This window comes from Mustela putorius, unplaced genomic scaffold (genome assembly GCF_011764305.1).
Source record: "Mustela putorius furo isolate JIRA1106 unplaced genomic scaffold, ASM1176430v1.1 tig00000382_pilon_pilon_pilon, whole genome shotgun sequence".
NCBI lineage: Eukaryota > Metazoa > Chordata > Mammalia > Carnivora > Mustelidae > Mustela > Mustela putorius.
In genome coordinates, this window is record NW_025421367.1 from 5,254,163 (window position 1) to 5,268,764 (window position 14,602).

The 14,602-nt window shown below is 37.5% G+C and overlaps 1 protein-coding gene across 10 annotated transcripts in view; it reads right to left on the reverse strand.

The window, feature by feature from the left end:
* Positions 1-14,602, reverse strand: part of ARHGAP24 (Rho GTPase activating protein 24) — a 508,913-nt gene that overhangs the window by 52,381 nt on the left and 441,930 nt on the right. For all 10 annotated transcript variants that reach the window (XM_045079402.1, XM_045079401.1, XM_045079403.1 and 7 more), the window contains one exon: positions 5,746-5,953. In XM_045079402.1, the coding sequence (XP_044935337.1) occupies positions 5,746-5,953 (208 nt within the window). The remainder of the gene's footprint in view (positions 1-5,745; positions 5,954-14,602) is intronic.

The window sequence follows — 14,602 nt, forward strand, 5'->3', positions numbered from 1 at the left end:
CAGAGTGACAGGTATCATATCAGCTATTAAAAATGAGAAAACTAGTTAACTATCTGAAACAAGTTTCTTTAAGATATTGGACAGTAGTGCAAAAATGTGACCCTTGAGAGTATGGAATCAAGTAAGGTCAATCTTAGGATGACTCCAGCCTTGCGCATCATCATGTGCCTGAGCGTGGGACAGGGATGGGAACCCTAAAGAGAGAACAGCAGTCTCACTCAGTCCAGGAGACGGAGATTACAGGTTGGAGAGGTTGAAGCAGCTAGCATTTGTGATGCAGACCATGAGAGAGGAGGAAGTTTTGTACAAAATGACTTCTTGAAATGTCTTCTGGAGTCTTCACCTAAATACCAACACGAGCCAGCAGAGGGCAACACTCTAAGGGGATAAACCCACGACAACTACCAGGGAAAGAACCACCATCAGGATTAACAGTGTAAGAAAGAAATTCTTAAATGAGATAAAATCAATGCTGCTAAAACTGGTTCTTTTTAAGTTATAATGAAATTGATAACACATAAATGGCCTGATTAAGAAAAAAATGATGTGGGGCACCTGGGTGGCTCAGTGGGTTAAGCCTCTGCCTTTGGCTCGGGTCATGATCCCAGGGTGCTGGGATGGAGCCCGGCATTCGGCTCTCTGCTCAGTGAGAAGCCTGCTTCCCCCCCTCTCTCTGCCTGCCTCTCTGCCTACTTGAGATCTCTCTCTGTCAAATAAATAAATAAATAAAATCTTAAAAAAAATGATGTAATATGATTACTTTTGTGATATCAAAAGTAAAGGAGAGGACTTCACTAAAGAGTCTACAGACATTACAAAAAAAGAGAATATTATAAACAACTTTGTGATAATAAATTTGGAAAGTTATATGGAACAGGAAAATGTCATAAAAGAGACAAATTAACAAAACTGACACAAGAAGAATTAGCAAAGCCATTTCCAGAAACTTCCCCATGAGGATAACTTCAGGACTAGAAGAAATCACCAGTAAATTTTACCAAGGATTTATGGAGGGAAATGATATAAAATACACCTACTTTTTCAGAAAAATAGAGGTAGAGGGGACAACTAATAGGGGGGCCAGAATTTCTCTGATAACGAAACTAGTTGAAGATACTGTAAGAAATCTATAGGTCAATACCCTTGATGAAGATAGGTCCCCAAATCCTTACCAAATTATTTGTAAGTCAGATACAATAAGATATAAAAAGAGTAATGCATCACAAGCAAATATGGCTTATCCTAGCACCATAAAGTTGGTTTGACATTTGAAAATAGAATAATGTAATTCAGGACATTAACATCACAAAAGGGAAGGATCAGATAATTTCTGCAATAAATGAAGAGAGAAAGAAATTCTATAAAATTTAATTCTCATTCATTATTGAGAATGTCGGCAAACTAGAAATAAAAGGACATTTTCTAACCTCATAAAGGTCATCTACAGAAAACCTATATACCATCACACCTACAGCAGTGAAAGACTGAAAACCTCCCTCTACCTACAAGAGAAGTATGTCTACTCACTACTATGGTAGACAAGTTCTTAGCAAGTACCAGCAGGCAAGAAAAACAAAAAAGAGGGTTATATATTGAAAAGGAAGAAACAAAACTCATGCTATGTACAATGAACAAGGTTAGATTAGACTAATCCGAAGGGAACTACAGAAGTCTTGTTAGCACTAATAAATGAACGTGCCAAGTCTGTAGGACCAAAGATCTAGATATTAAAAAAAAAAAAAATCAACTGTATTCAGATAATAGAGCAGAGAGCAATTAGAAAATTAAATATTAAAAGCAATACTATTTACAGGAGCCATCTGTAAATAGTAATAGCTAAGGATAAATTTAACAAAATGGAGCAAGATCTGAACATTGAAAAATACAAATGTTGCTGAAATGTAGAAAATCCTAATGAAATGGAAAGATGGAACATGTTCACAGATTAGAAGCTTTCATATTTCTAAGATGTCAGTTTTCTCCTAGTTGATTTCTGGAGTCCATGACATTTCAATCAAAATCCTCACAGACTTTTTGGTACAAATTGACATGCATATGCTAAATATATATATATATATATTTTAACTGGAGAAGTAAATGACCTAGAACAGGCAAAACAATCTTGAGCAGGAACTAAGTTAAGGGATTTACTTAACTTGATTTCAAGACTTTACAGCTGTGGTGATTTTCTCTAAAAATAGCCAATCACAAATCTTCCTCCTCTTTAAGTGTTTGCCCCTCTTTCCACCAAGGGGCAGAGTTTATTTTCCTTATCCATAAATGTAGGCTGGCCAGTCTTGTGACTTGCTTTGACCAACAGACTGCACCAGATATCATACTGTCCTCTGGACCTAGGACTTGTGAGGCTTACAAACTGACATTTTCGTTTTCTTGGAACCCTGAGGTATCATGCCACTAAGTCTGACTAATCTGCTAGAGAAAAAGGCCATGTGCAGAGCAGCTATTTGAGATGTTAGATTCATAGAGAGGTGGCGGGAAGGGGGAAGGGGAGGGAAGGGGTAGCAGGCAGGGGGGGAGGGCATTTGGGAGGAGGGGAAGGGAAGGAGGAGAGAAGCCAAACAAGGTCCAAGCAGCCTCCAGCCATGTCTGCCATCTCGGACAAGGCTCAGGACATCTGAATAAAACCATCCTGGATTCTTTAGACCTAACTGATCTCATGAATCAACTTTATGTGCAGGAGAAAGGAGCCCATCCTGGCCAACTCCTGCTCAAACTGCAAAACCACAAGCAATAACCGGTTGTTATTACTTAGGTCATAAATTTCTGGCATGGTTTCTTACACAGGTGTAGAAACCTGAAACACTGAATGACTGAGCAAATGAAGGACACTCTCCTTTTCTTCACAGGATGCTAGCAGCATTACCATATTGTGCTAACATTTAAATATTCTCCAACTCTTTTCCATAGGTTTTCTAGTTGACAGGTATCTTCTGTAATTACTCTTTAGAAATTAAAAGATAAGGAGATTTTTATGGAATCACAATATTAAAAAAAATCACTAGTTTTCCACAAAATCAATGTTTATCTTTTGTTACATTTTCTTCAATCTATTTATGCACTAATGTACTTCATATAAAAGAAAATAAATACTTTTTTACAAGTAAGATAATATTTTCTATAAAGATTGTACACTATTTCATTGTCAGCTCAGTTATTAAGAACATGATTTGGAGATAACTGCTTACAGGACATATCTTTTTTTATAGGATCTTAAAACTTATAAAATATCCCTCCCTTCTCTCATATTAGTGAGATTCTTGTTATAAGAATCAAATCAGGGCGCCTGGGTGGCTCAGTGGGTTAAGCCACTACCTTCAGCTCGGGTCATGATCTCAGGGTCCTGGGATCGAGTCCCGCATCTGGCTCTCTGCTCAGCAGGGAGCCTGCTTCCTCCTCTCTCTCTCTGCCTGCCTCTCTGCCTACTTGTGATCTCTCTCTGTCAAATAAATAAATAAAATCTTTAAAAAAAAAAAAGAATCAAATCGTAAATGCCTACAGCAAAATAATTTTTAATAAATATACTTTTCTATAATGTCATCTGCATATAGAATAGGCTATATATAAGGAAAAAAAGCCTTTGGAACGTATCGATGTCACATGAAGTTCATTGTAGAAGGTGATGTTTATCCCATTATATGATATTTTATTATGAGGATCCCACTGACAAATTTCTTTTAATTTTGGAAATTGAAAGAATTTTAAAAAATCAAAAATTACATTTCTTTTAGATAAACCATTGTGTATATCCTGTGAACAGGCCTGAATTTACAACTACTGTTTAGGTTTTCTTTTTCAAAGTACGAAATAAGATATGGGGCTCCCCTGCCAAAGGATAGCTGTATTTTTTTTTTTTAAGATTGTATTTATTTATTTGACAGAGATCACAAGTAGGCAGAGAGGCAGGCAGACAGAGAGGAAGGGAAGCAGGCCCCCTGCTGAGCAGAGAGCTGGACAGACTCAGGGCTCTGATCCCAGGGTTCTGGGATCATGACCTGAGCCAAAGGCAGAGGCTTTAACCCACCGAGCCACCCAGGCGCCCCAAGTAGCTGTATTTTTGAAATTTGCTCTCCAACCTTGGTTTTGAGTTCATTTCTTTGCCTCCACATTTAATTTTTATCTTTCAGAGATAAATTATGAATGCCTATAAACTGTCCGTAATACCTTTTATAAACAGGTAGGATTTTAATCAATTTAATTGATCATATCTTACTTTTCCATTCAGTATTTTTCCAAAATTTTAATAACTGCATAACATTTTATTATATTAATGCACTATTATTTAATTAACCATACTCCACTGCTAGAGATAATAGACTAGTGTTCATTTTTTACTTCATAAAGATTATAATAAGCAACTTTGTACTTCAGTTGTTTTCCACAGATCTGGTTTTTTTCTAGAATGAGAATTTCCTGCTAAAATAGTCTTGAAATATGTTACTAAATTTCTTTAGAAAGATTATAATCATTTGCATTCTCACCACCAGGGTGCCTACCTTAAATACCTTGCCAGCATTGAATATTGCCATTGCTCAAGATTTTGTTAATGTGACTACTGGGAGGGCATTAAATGATTTATTGTGCATTTCTTGGATTATCAGCAAAAGCCCATATTCCCCCAAATGCTTCCTTTGTCTTGTAGCATGTATTCAAGTGTCTTCTTGTCTGTCTGTTCCATAGATCTGTGTCTATCCATGTACTAATTCTATGTTTTCAAAGAGAAAAATACTTAGTATGTAACTTTCAATTTTCAAGAACAAGATAGTTCTTATCCACAACACCAATACTGAGAATCTCTCCCAAGGAAAAAATCCAAAAATAGAAAATATTTATGTAAATTGTTATCCTCCACAACATTATTTATGTAGTGATAAACGTGATGACATAAATGTCCCAACTGTTGAAATAGTTATGAAACTATATACTTACAGAGTGAAATATTAGATATGAAAATCATGCTTATGGAGGTTACCAACCATTAAATATTCAGTTAAAATATATTGTAATATTGGGGTATTTCAAATATTAATATGAAAAATACCTGCTACATTATGCTAAATTGATAATATTAGGATAAAAAATATTATTTTCAACTAATTAAAAAAGTGAAGAGAAGGAGGTAACTTACAAAATATTACTATAAGTATTTAACTCTTAATTAGTGGAATTATGGATGTTTGTTTATATGCTCTTTCCTGGAACTTCCATTATTCCCTGAATTTCATCATGCTATACTGCTTGTTCACTTGTAAATCTACTCTAGATGAAGGCAAAACTATATATTTAAAAATACAATGCTTTTATAATTATTATTATTAAAAACAGTTATTCTAATTCCATTGCCTAATCCCAATCTCTGCTTATTAATACTTTTACTATCTCTTAGCTGAAAGAATTAGAAAAAAAAACACTGAACAGAAGACTCCTAATTTAAAAGTTCACTTTTCTGATGCAAAAGGTTAACATGGTATTAAATTAGGACCAAAGCAAATGAATAAACGATCATGCTTTCAGAGGAACAAAAAGTATCGAGGAGAAGGACATCTCAGGTGTTAAATTTTTTACTCTAAATTACTAAACACAATCCACCCTTGTGTGTGGCTATATAATCTGTATTCTCAAACCATTATAACATACATTAAGGTTCTGTGGTCTCAGCTCGCTACATTCTTTCTATTCAATCTGGATTTCTCAGGGCAGAATGATTAGTGAGATCTTGAACTCTACCTGTCAAATGACGGCTTCTCTCCACAGTCAAAGGCATCCTGGAGCTCCTTAACGAGGTTAGCCTGGCCTGGCAGCCGGAAAAGACCCTCTTCTTTCAGCCCCCTTTGTCGGATAAAGTCCACACACTGTTCCACCAACATTGGGGCCAGACGATTCCCATATCTCTTCTCATAACGGACAGTGTCCTCCAGCTTCTGTCCAAAAATGCCTGGAGAAACAAAGGATCACAGTGAATTTGAGGAATTTCTATCACCCCACCTGGTTACTTTAAAAAAAAAAAAAAAACCCTCAATATAAAGGGAAAACAAAGGCAGAAAGGCTGGCAAGCATTTTATGATGGGGACTTCACATTTTTACAGAATCAAATCCACACTACACAATTATTTGAAGGAAAAGGCTTTGCCTTATGCTGCCCTTCCCCTCGAATACTCCATATTTAGCCCCACACCAAATAGACACGTGAAGTCGGAGATAGCCACCTTGATATAAGAGACACTGTAATGAATAAAAGTTTGGTTTTGGGTTTTCTTTTTCACCTGCTTGGGAAAGGAATCGTATGGAACAAATATTCTGCAGAGAATAGTCAAACTCTACTTGTTGCTACACTTGAACTTTCTGTCCAATTATCATTTAGTGTAACTGTTGCTCATTTCTCTGTTCACCTTTTGTTTTCAAACAAGCAATGATGCCATGATTGTAATCAAAGTGATAAAACCGGGTAAAAATGCCCAGAATCTTCACCCGCATGAAATATTTCAGGCTGCAATAGTTCATCTTTTAGGAAATATTTATTTTATATTATTTATTTAAATAAATTATTTAAATATTTATTTTCTATTATTATATCACTTTTGTTGAAAGGGAAAAATCTGACTCATGAAGTAGTGCCTATACCAAAAGCGAGGCGGCAGAATCCCAGCAATTTGCCCCTGACAGATGGGAAAGCCTCCTTTATCACACACTGGCTAGAACTGCCAGCCCATGGTAGTGTTTTAGCCAGTTTCAATCAGTCTTATGAATGATTTTTAAATAACCACAAAGAATGAATTCTTTGTTGCATGCATTTGGGGCTGAACATACCCACTATTCGTGCCTGGAACCCCGCTGATTAACAAACAATTCCTCTAGTGGTGGGTGTGATAGCTTCGAGGTTCACCTGTGGATTGGGAGCGCTGGTCAGAAGGGCCCTGAGAGCCTGCAGTCGCAATGGAGTGGCTGCTGTGCTGGTGGAGGGAGTGTTCCTACTGATGATGAACAGATAACTGGGCTGGAAATGGAGGCCATGAAGGCTGCCTGGAAAGGACTGGGCCCTTCCAATATGCTAGCCCCCAAAGCATCTTTAGACACCAAGGAAGACCCTAATTTTGTCCCATCTGTCCCCAACAAGCAAATAGTGGGCTGCATCTATGAAGAAGACAAATAGTGCTCTCATCTCATGTGGTTCTGGCTGCACAAAGGTTGAGACCCAGCAATACCCTAACTGTGGAGTTCGTCACAAGCTGGTGCCCCACCAAGTAGGCCCAAGTAGGCCTTTACCTAACTTACTCAAAATGTGCTGTAAACTTTCTTCTTTTTAATATAGAGTAGCCATTGTATTGGCGTCTTCTCTCAGAACGAAAGAAAGAAAGAGAGAGAAAGAGAGAGAGAGAGAGGAAGGAAGGAAGGAAGGAAGGCAGGCTCTAAATATATTAATACCAGGTGGTAGCTTGGCAAAAACGATACGCCTACGAGAAAAAAAATGGGGAAAGCCCAAGCAATTGTCACTCCAGTGTTCCCAAATGGGATGAATCACTAAACAGTTTTAATGGTCTAATGGTTTCATAAAAGGGAAAGAAAAATTAGTGTTGCATGTTGAAATTATGTGAGACTCCAGAATACTTGGGGGATTATTTCAAAAATACTAGGTTAAGAATTGAACAATAAAAACAAATGTTTTACCTCCCTATCTGTAAAATAATTTACTTATGGATTCACCAATGCAAAGCCATCACGCTCCAAGCCATGCACAACTGCTACCGAAGAGAAAATTTTTAGGCCTGGTAGAAACAATAAGACAACAACAAACCAAACTATTTAACACCTGATATCGAATCTAGTATTAAGGGAATTAATGTATTCATTTTAGGAAAAAATGTTGAGTGAACTAATATATAGATAGCAATATATATAGAAATATATAGAAAGCAAAATATATAGAAATATATAGAAAGCAAAATATAGAAATATATAGAAAGCAAATATATATATATATATATATATATATATAGAAATATAGAAAGCAAAATTAGAAAATGGCATCTTCTAAGGGCAGGAAAATTAATGTAGGCAGCAGGTCTGTTTAGCTAAATTTGTAGACTTTGGAACAAGCAGTTTCTTAATGGTGTGTCAAAAATGGTTTGCTAACTCAATAGACATTCATTCCCCATTTTCTCTTGTCATTTCCATTTTAGGGACTGGGAAATTAAATACCCCTCCCACTTTTTAAGAAGTCTTTGGAGTCTTTAGGAAGATTTTTGGTTTTGTTTTTGATGAGAGAGACAGCTGGAATTGCCAATCGCTCCATTTGTCTACCATGACCTTGGTCATGCCATCTGTTGATCTAAGAGTTGTCTTTTGACTATTAGATAAGCAATCATGAGGGAAAGATTGAAAGATTCAGGGACAATGGGGATGAAAGTATTGAGCCACTGACCTAATACCAGCAGCACATTCTTTATGATTTTTTTTAAATGTGAGAAAAATGCACATTTACCCATTGTTAGCTGTGTTTTCTGTTGGTTGCAACAATACCGAATTCTAACCATGCAGTGGTAATGATGACTTTGAAGATATTTTAGTATTTTAATAACAAAGCTTGAAAACTGATTATGAATGGAGAATAGTGACTCTTTTTCTGTGGAGTTCTTTGATGCTTATTTGCCTGAGAAATTCAGATTCTATTATGCCAAACTTAAGAATAGCCTTTCAAAGGCACTAACCATTTATTTTTATAAATAACAATATTGATATCTGGGAATACATCTTATGTATCTGTGGTTTTTTGCTTATTGTTTTAGATTGATAAATATATTATCTAAAGTTTCTCTCCAAATCCAGGAGAAAACTGACTAAAGATATTGCAACTCAACATCTATGAACTATGTGTGCTGCAAATGAGAATCAAACTTTCAAGATTTTGTTCTATACAGTAATAAAAAACAGTCAAACATTCTTTTAAAATTCCCAGAATTTCTTTTTTCCCAACAACTTACGGACATGATAAAGTAAGGAGTAAGCTTCGCTTTATGGCTACTCTGGGTTTTTTCCTTCCTTCTTTCTTTCCTCCCTCCCTCCCTCCCTTTTTTTCCTTCCTTCCTGTATATACAGCTTTGTGTTGTGGTAAGAATTTACTTAAGTACAGCAGGAGGGACACCTGGATGGCTCAGTAGGTTAAAGCCTCTGCTTTCGGCTCAGGTCATGACCCCAGGGTCCTGGGATTGAGCCCCGCATCGGGCTCTCTGCTGGGCAGGAGCCTGCTTCCTCCTCTCTCTCTGCCTGCCTCTCTGCATACTTGTGATCTCTGTCTGTCAAATAAATAAATAAAATCTTTAAAAAAAAAAAAAAGAATCTGCTTTTGGTTTGGGTGGTGGTCCCAGGGTTCTGAGATTGAGTCCCACATCAGGTTCTTTGCTTAGCAGAGAGTCTGATTCTCTCTCTGCCAGCCACTCCCCCTGTTTGTGCTCTCTCTCTCTGACAAATAAATAAACAAAATCTTAAAAAAAAAAAAAGTATAGTAAGAAACCAAAACCAAAAGCCCTAACATCTTTCCATTTAATTTTTACTAAGTCTTTATTATGTATTAAGTCCTTCACATATATTCTCTTATTTTCATAATAAATATATAAGATAACTGTCTTATACATGAGGAAATTGGGACTCAGAAAGGTTAAATGAATAGCTCAAGGTTAGTTACACAACACCATGTGTCAGAATGGAAGTCCACATTCAGATTTATTCAGCTGTAAAACCTTTTCCCCCATTCCTAAATACCAGTCCTCTTCCTTCTTATTTAATCATAATGATTATATGTCCTCATTTTCTAGCAATTTAACATATTAGTAAACTCTAAAAACAAATAAAATAGAGTTCCTTTTCTGTGCTCTAAAAAGTGATAATAGCGAAGATGTACTTATCTATGTCAGGTATGGGTACAAGTGGTTTATCGGCATTTCTTTCATTTAAAACTCACACTACTTTATGAGGTGGGCACTACTATTGTACCACAGAGAAGACAAGCACAGAGAGGTTGAGTGACTTGCTGAATGTCACACAGCTAGCTGGAAGTGATGGACCTGGGATTTGTTCAAGGCTCTTGGATTTCAGAGCCACACTGTATTTAATACACAATACTGTGGGGTGCACACACTGGCTGCAAACTATGTTACTGAGGGAGAAACCTGCTGCTTACTAGCTTTCTGACCTGTATTTCTGTTATCAAGCTAGCAGGAGTAATTTTTGCTAAGAAAATGCAGATTTGGAGGAAGATCAGAAAAAAAAAAAAAACAGACGGAGAAAACATGATTATCTTCTATGTGCTGCCCAAGGAAATGATTCTCTTTATGTAAACAGCTATGTCTGTTCAGCAATATAATATCTAAGGGAGTGAAAATGTGTAGATGTTCGCTACACACGCTTAGAGATTCCTGTGGAAAATTGATAGTTTTCTGCTCCAAGTCTAGTCTTGCAAAGAATTAGTAAGTGATTGTAATAGACGTATACTTCCTATTTTGTAGCATTGGAAATAGAATGTCCCAAACATCTCCATCTTACAACAGCAGATGTGAATTACTGTCCTATATGAGCTTGTTTTTTTGTTTTTTTTTTTTGTTTGTTTGTTTGTTTTGTTTGCATGGAAGTTCAGGGAGAAATTTAAAGCTGTTTTGTTTAGCATTTTCATTGAAGAAGCAGTGAAACTTCAAATTTTAAGATTAACAAGAAAGCATGAATTTCATGAGCCTATCCCCAACTAGCAGCATGAGGAAAAGGACACATTGACTAGTAGATGATTAACAAGAATACACTCTGTGATGTGAGTCATGCAAATGGTTCTAGCTATGTCCACTTAAATTCCCAGGGAGGTTTCATACCACCCGACAACGCCATCCTTGGAATTTCTAGGTGACCAAAGTACATCACGTGTGCTTCCCTTGGAAATACATTGATGGTGTCATAAAACATCACCAAGGAGGTGACTTTTCACAGGGCTGAGAAGGTAAATTACTCAGGTGATTTTATTATACCTGTGGGAGGCTATTCCAACTGGAGAGAAAGAGATCTAAATTTCCTTCAGGATTTGTGAGGTTCCTGCTTTACGTGTGATTTATACCCTCAATAGCTAGAGGCAGCCTGTGAAGTTAACTGAGTGTGATCAGATAAATGTATTCATATTCCACCGATCTTTAATATGAATAAACAAACACAAAGCCAAACCTTCCTGGATTTTCTCTGCCTTGCAATTATTTACTCTTTTTGCTCCTTGGTTCCCAGTTAAGTGTAACTCTGGCTCCAGGTCATCACTTTCTGGCCTTTTGCCAATTTGGACTCCGACACTGTCATTCTACTAAAAGAACTTTTTCTATAGTCATTGGCAACTTCCTAGTTGCCAAATCACTGAAAGTCAAATTTACTTTTTGTATTATGTCATGCCTCATGCCCTGAAACTGTCAATGTCACGCTTCTTCTTGACACTTCTCATGTATTACATAGTTCCTGCCTTCCAGAATACTCTCTATCATTCTCCTTCTTGACTGTACTACTTACTACATTCTTCTCATAAATTTGTTGGTCCTCTGGGTTCTGTCCTCAGCCCTATTTTTATGCTACTTGACACAATTTCTTTGCTTGACTTACATTTAATCTCACTGTATGTCAGTAATTCCCAGACCTGTATCTCAATTTGGGCCACTCTTATGATCCTTGACATTGGATTTCTAAGTGCCCATTAGACCCCTCAACATGGATGTCTCAAAACTTTCTCAAACTCAGAATTTCTAAAATGAAGTCACCTTTTTTTTTTTTTAAGATTTTATTTATTTATTTGACAAAGAAAGATCACAAGTAGGCAGAGAGGGAGAGGGAGAAGCAGGCTCCCTGCTGAGCAGAGAGCCCAATGCGGGGCTCAATCCCAGGATCCTGAGATCATGACCTGAGCCGAAGGCAGAGGCTTTTAACCCACTGAGCCACCAAGGCGCCCCAAAGTCCCCCTTTCTTTAAAACCTGTCCTACTTCCTGCAAGTGTTTTGGTTATCAGTTCCAGTTATCCTCCTGAACATTTGAAGTGCTATCTGAGAGTCAACCCAGATTCCTCCTTCCTTCACAAGCCTCACTTAGTCATCACCTGGGTCCCTTCCAAACTCACTGTCACTACGTTAGGCTAGATCCTAACATCATCTTAAGTGATTTTTTTTCAAGAGCAGAGTATCTACCTCAGGAAAGTGCTGCCATAATGATCTTCACAATGTTTAAGTTGGATCATGACATTCCTTCACTTTCTTTCTTCCAGTGGGACCCACTGGCCAACCAAACTCTTTTTTATGCAATACAAAATCTCCACAATCTGATCTCTGCCTCTTTATCAACCATTCAATCAAGAAACGTTTAGATGGTGCCCACTGTGTGCCAGGTCCTGCGCCATATCCACCCTGTTTCTACTATTTGCTCACAAACAACATGCTCTCCATCTGTACTGGACTACTAGTTGTCCCATAAGTGCAACATGTCCTAGCGTATCTTCAGGCTTCCTTCTAGAAGGAGGGTTTTGCCATCATGAGTCAGCCTAGGCAAACTTACTCTGCAAGATTCAACTCATATCATCTCCTCTGTGAAGTCTTGACTAACATTCCCTCATCACTCCAGACCCAAAGCTTGCTATGTTTCTGCTTTGGCTTCTTAGCATTGTTTTGTAATTATTTATTTAGATAACTCTCTATACTGGACTGCTCTCTCTAACCACTCAAAAGAGGATTGTACTTTTAGAATCACTACAGTAAAATAATTACTTTACATTATAAATAATGTTGGATCACAGCTGTAGACCATGTGTCTAGCCATTAAATGTCAGAGAGGGGTAGGAAAATTTCCCAAGTTGCCACAGACACAAGGACTGAACTGGCCAGGTGCCAGATTAGAAGGTTTCCACAGCTCGGACCACATTCTACCATAGTTCTATGGTCTGAGGGTCCTTGTCCCCTCCAAATTCCTGGGTTGAAAACCTACTGCCTGAGATGATGGTATCAGGGTGGGGCCTTCGGGAGGCGGATACCTCATGAGGGTGGAGCCCTCCTGAATAGGATGAGTGCCTTAGAAAAGGGCTCTAGAGACCTCTCTAGCGTCTTCCCATTCTGTCGCTTGAGAATACAGGAAATTGATAGTCCGCAACCCAGAAAAGAGCTTTCACCAGAACCTAGCCATACCAGCCTGATCTCAGACTTCCAGCCCCCAGAACTGTAAGAAATAAATTTCTGTTGTGTATAAGCTACATAGTGGATGGCATTTTGTTCCAGCAGCCCGAATGCACCAAGACAGATGGACAAACTCTCTTGCTTATGTCCCTGGAACTTACTGCCAGAGTGGGTAAGGATTGCGTGCTCCATAAACATTTGTGGGATTAATGTGTGCATTAAAACAAAACACTTCTCACTTCCTCAGTTGTGGAAATAAGTGGAATAACTCCAATGTAAAATGACACTCATCAATAATTTTCAGGCTGTGACACTGATTTCTACAAAAATTTAAGAGCAAAAAAGTCTGTGGTATGCTTGATGAAAAGCCAGAAATTAAGCAACTTTTCCTCCATTACTCAAATTCTCTGCTGTCATGATTTCTCAGAGTTCCTTTCCTTTTCCTCCTGTAGATCACATACTAGGCTATATAGAGAACTTGATTTTACTTATCCTTCTGCTTACTGCAATCCTGTTAGCAGAATCAATCTTGATATCACCAGGATTATAATAATTTTTAATTAAAAATGAATATTCACCCATGATAAATAGACAAATCAAAATAAAAGACATCCAATTTAGTACAGAACTAAGAAACAAAGAGCCAAAGTTTACTTAAGTCTGTCACCAATACTTTCTAAGCAACCAAAAAATCTTATATGGATAGAAATCTTTTAATCCCAGGAGCTCCAAATCTATAAAAGCCAGTGAATGTTTGGAAGAGTCTTGATTCTTTTTGTAGTCAGAGTGGAGAAGGAGGGAGAAAAAGAAAGGCTTGGCAGAACTCAGAGGTGTAATAATGCCAGCACAGCAGTCTGGATCTCAGACCAGCAGACATCATTTATTTCTAGATACCAAGTCATGCGATTTGCATGTATTTTCTTATTTGAGACTCCAAGTATTCTGCAAGAAGGTCTCCCTTCTACAAAGATGCTAGGTGATCTGGAGTCACCCATTTAGGAAGTGGCAGATCTGAGATACAAACACAGGTCTATACAACTCTTAAAGTCTTCCTTTTCCACTATGTTATATTAGTTCAATTCAGACATATTTTTCTTTTCACAGGTTTGCTGAGCACTCTTAGGATAATACAGGAGAAAATGTCTAAATCTGATTTCTATCTAAATGATTAAATCTGATTTTACACAGTTCAGATGAATCACTGCCTTTCCAGATAAGCCCATAGTCGGTCTTCTGTTCATGGGCTCCTCAGTCTTCCTATACACTTTGTTGTACTGCTTACCACAGAGTAATTGCTTATGTCTGTTTATCCTCAAGGAGTGTGTGAACACACAGATTCAAGGCAACTTGTTTTGTTTGCCTACTCATCTCCAGAGCCACTTGGTAGGTGCTCCATAAAATTCTGATATTATGAATTA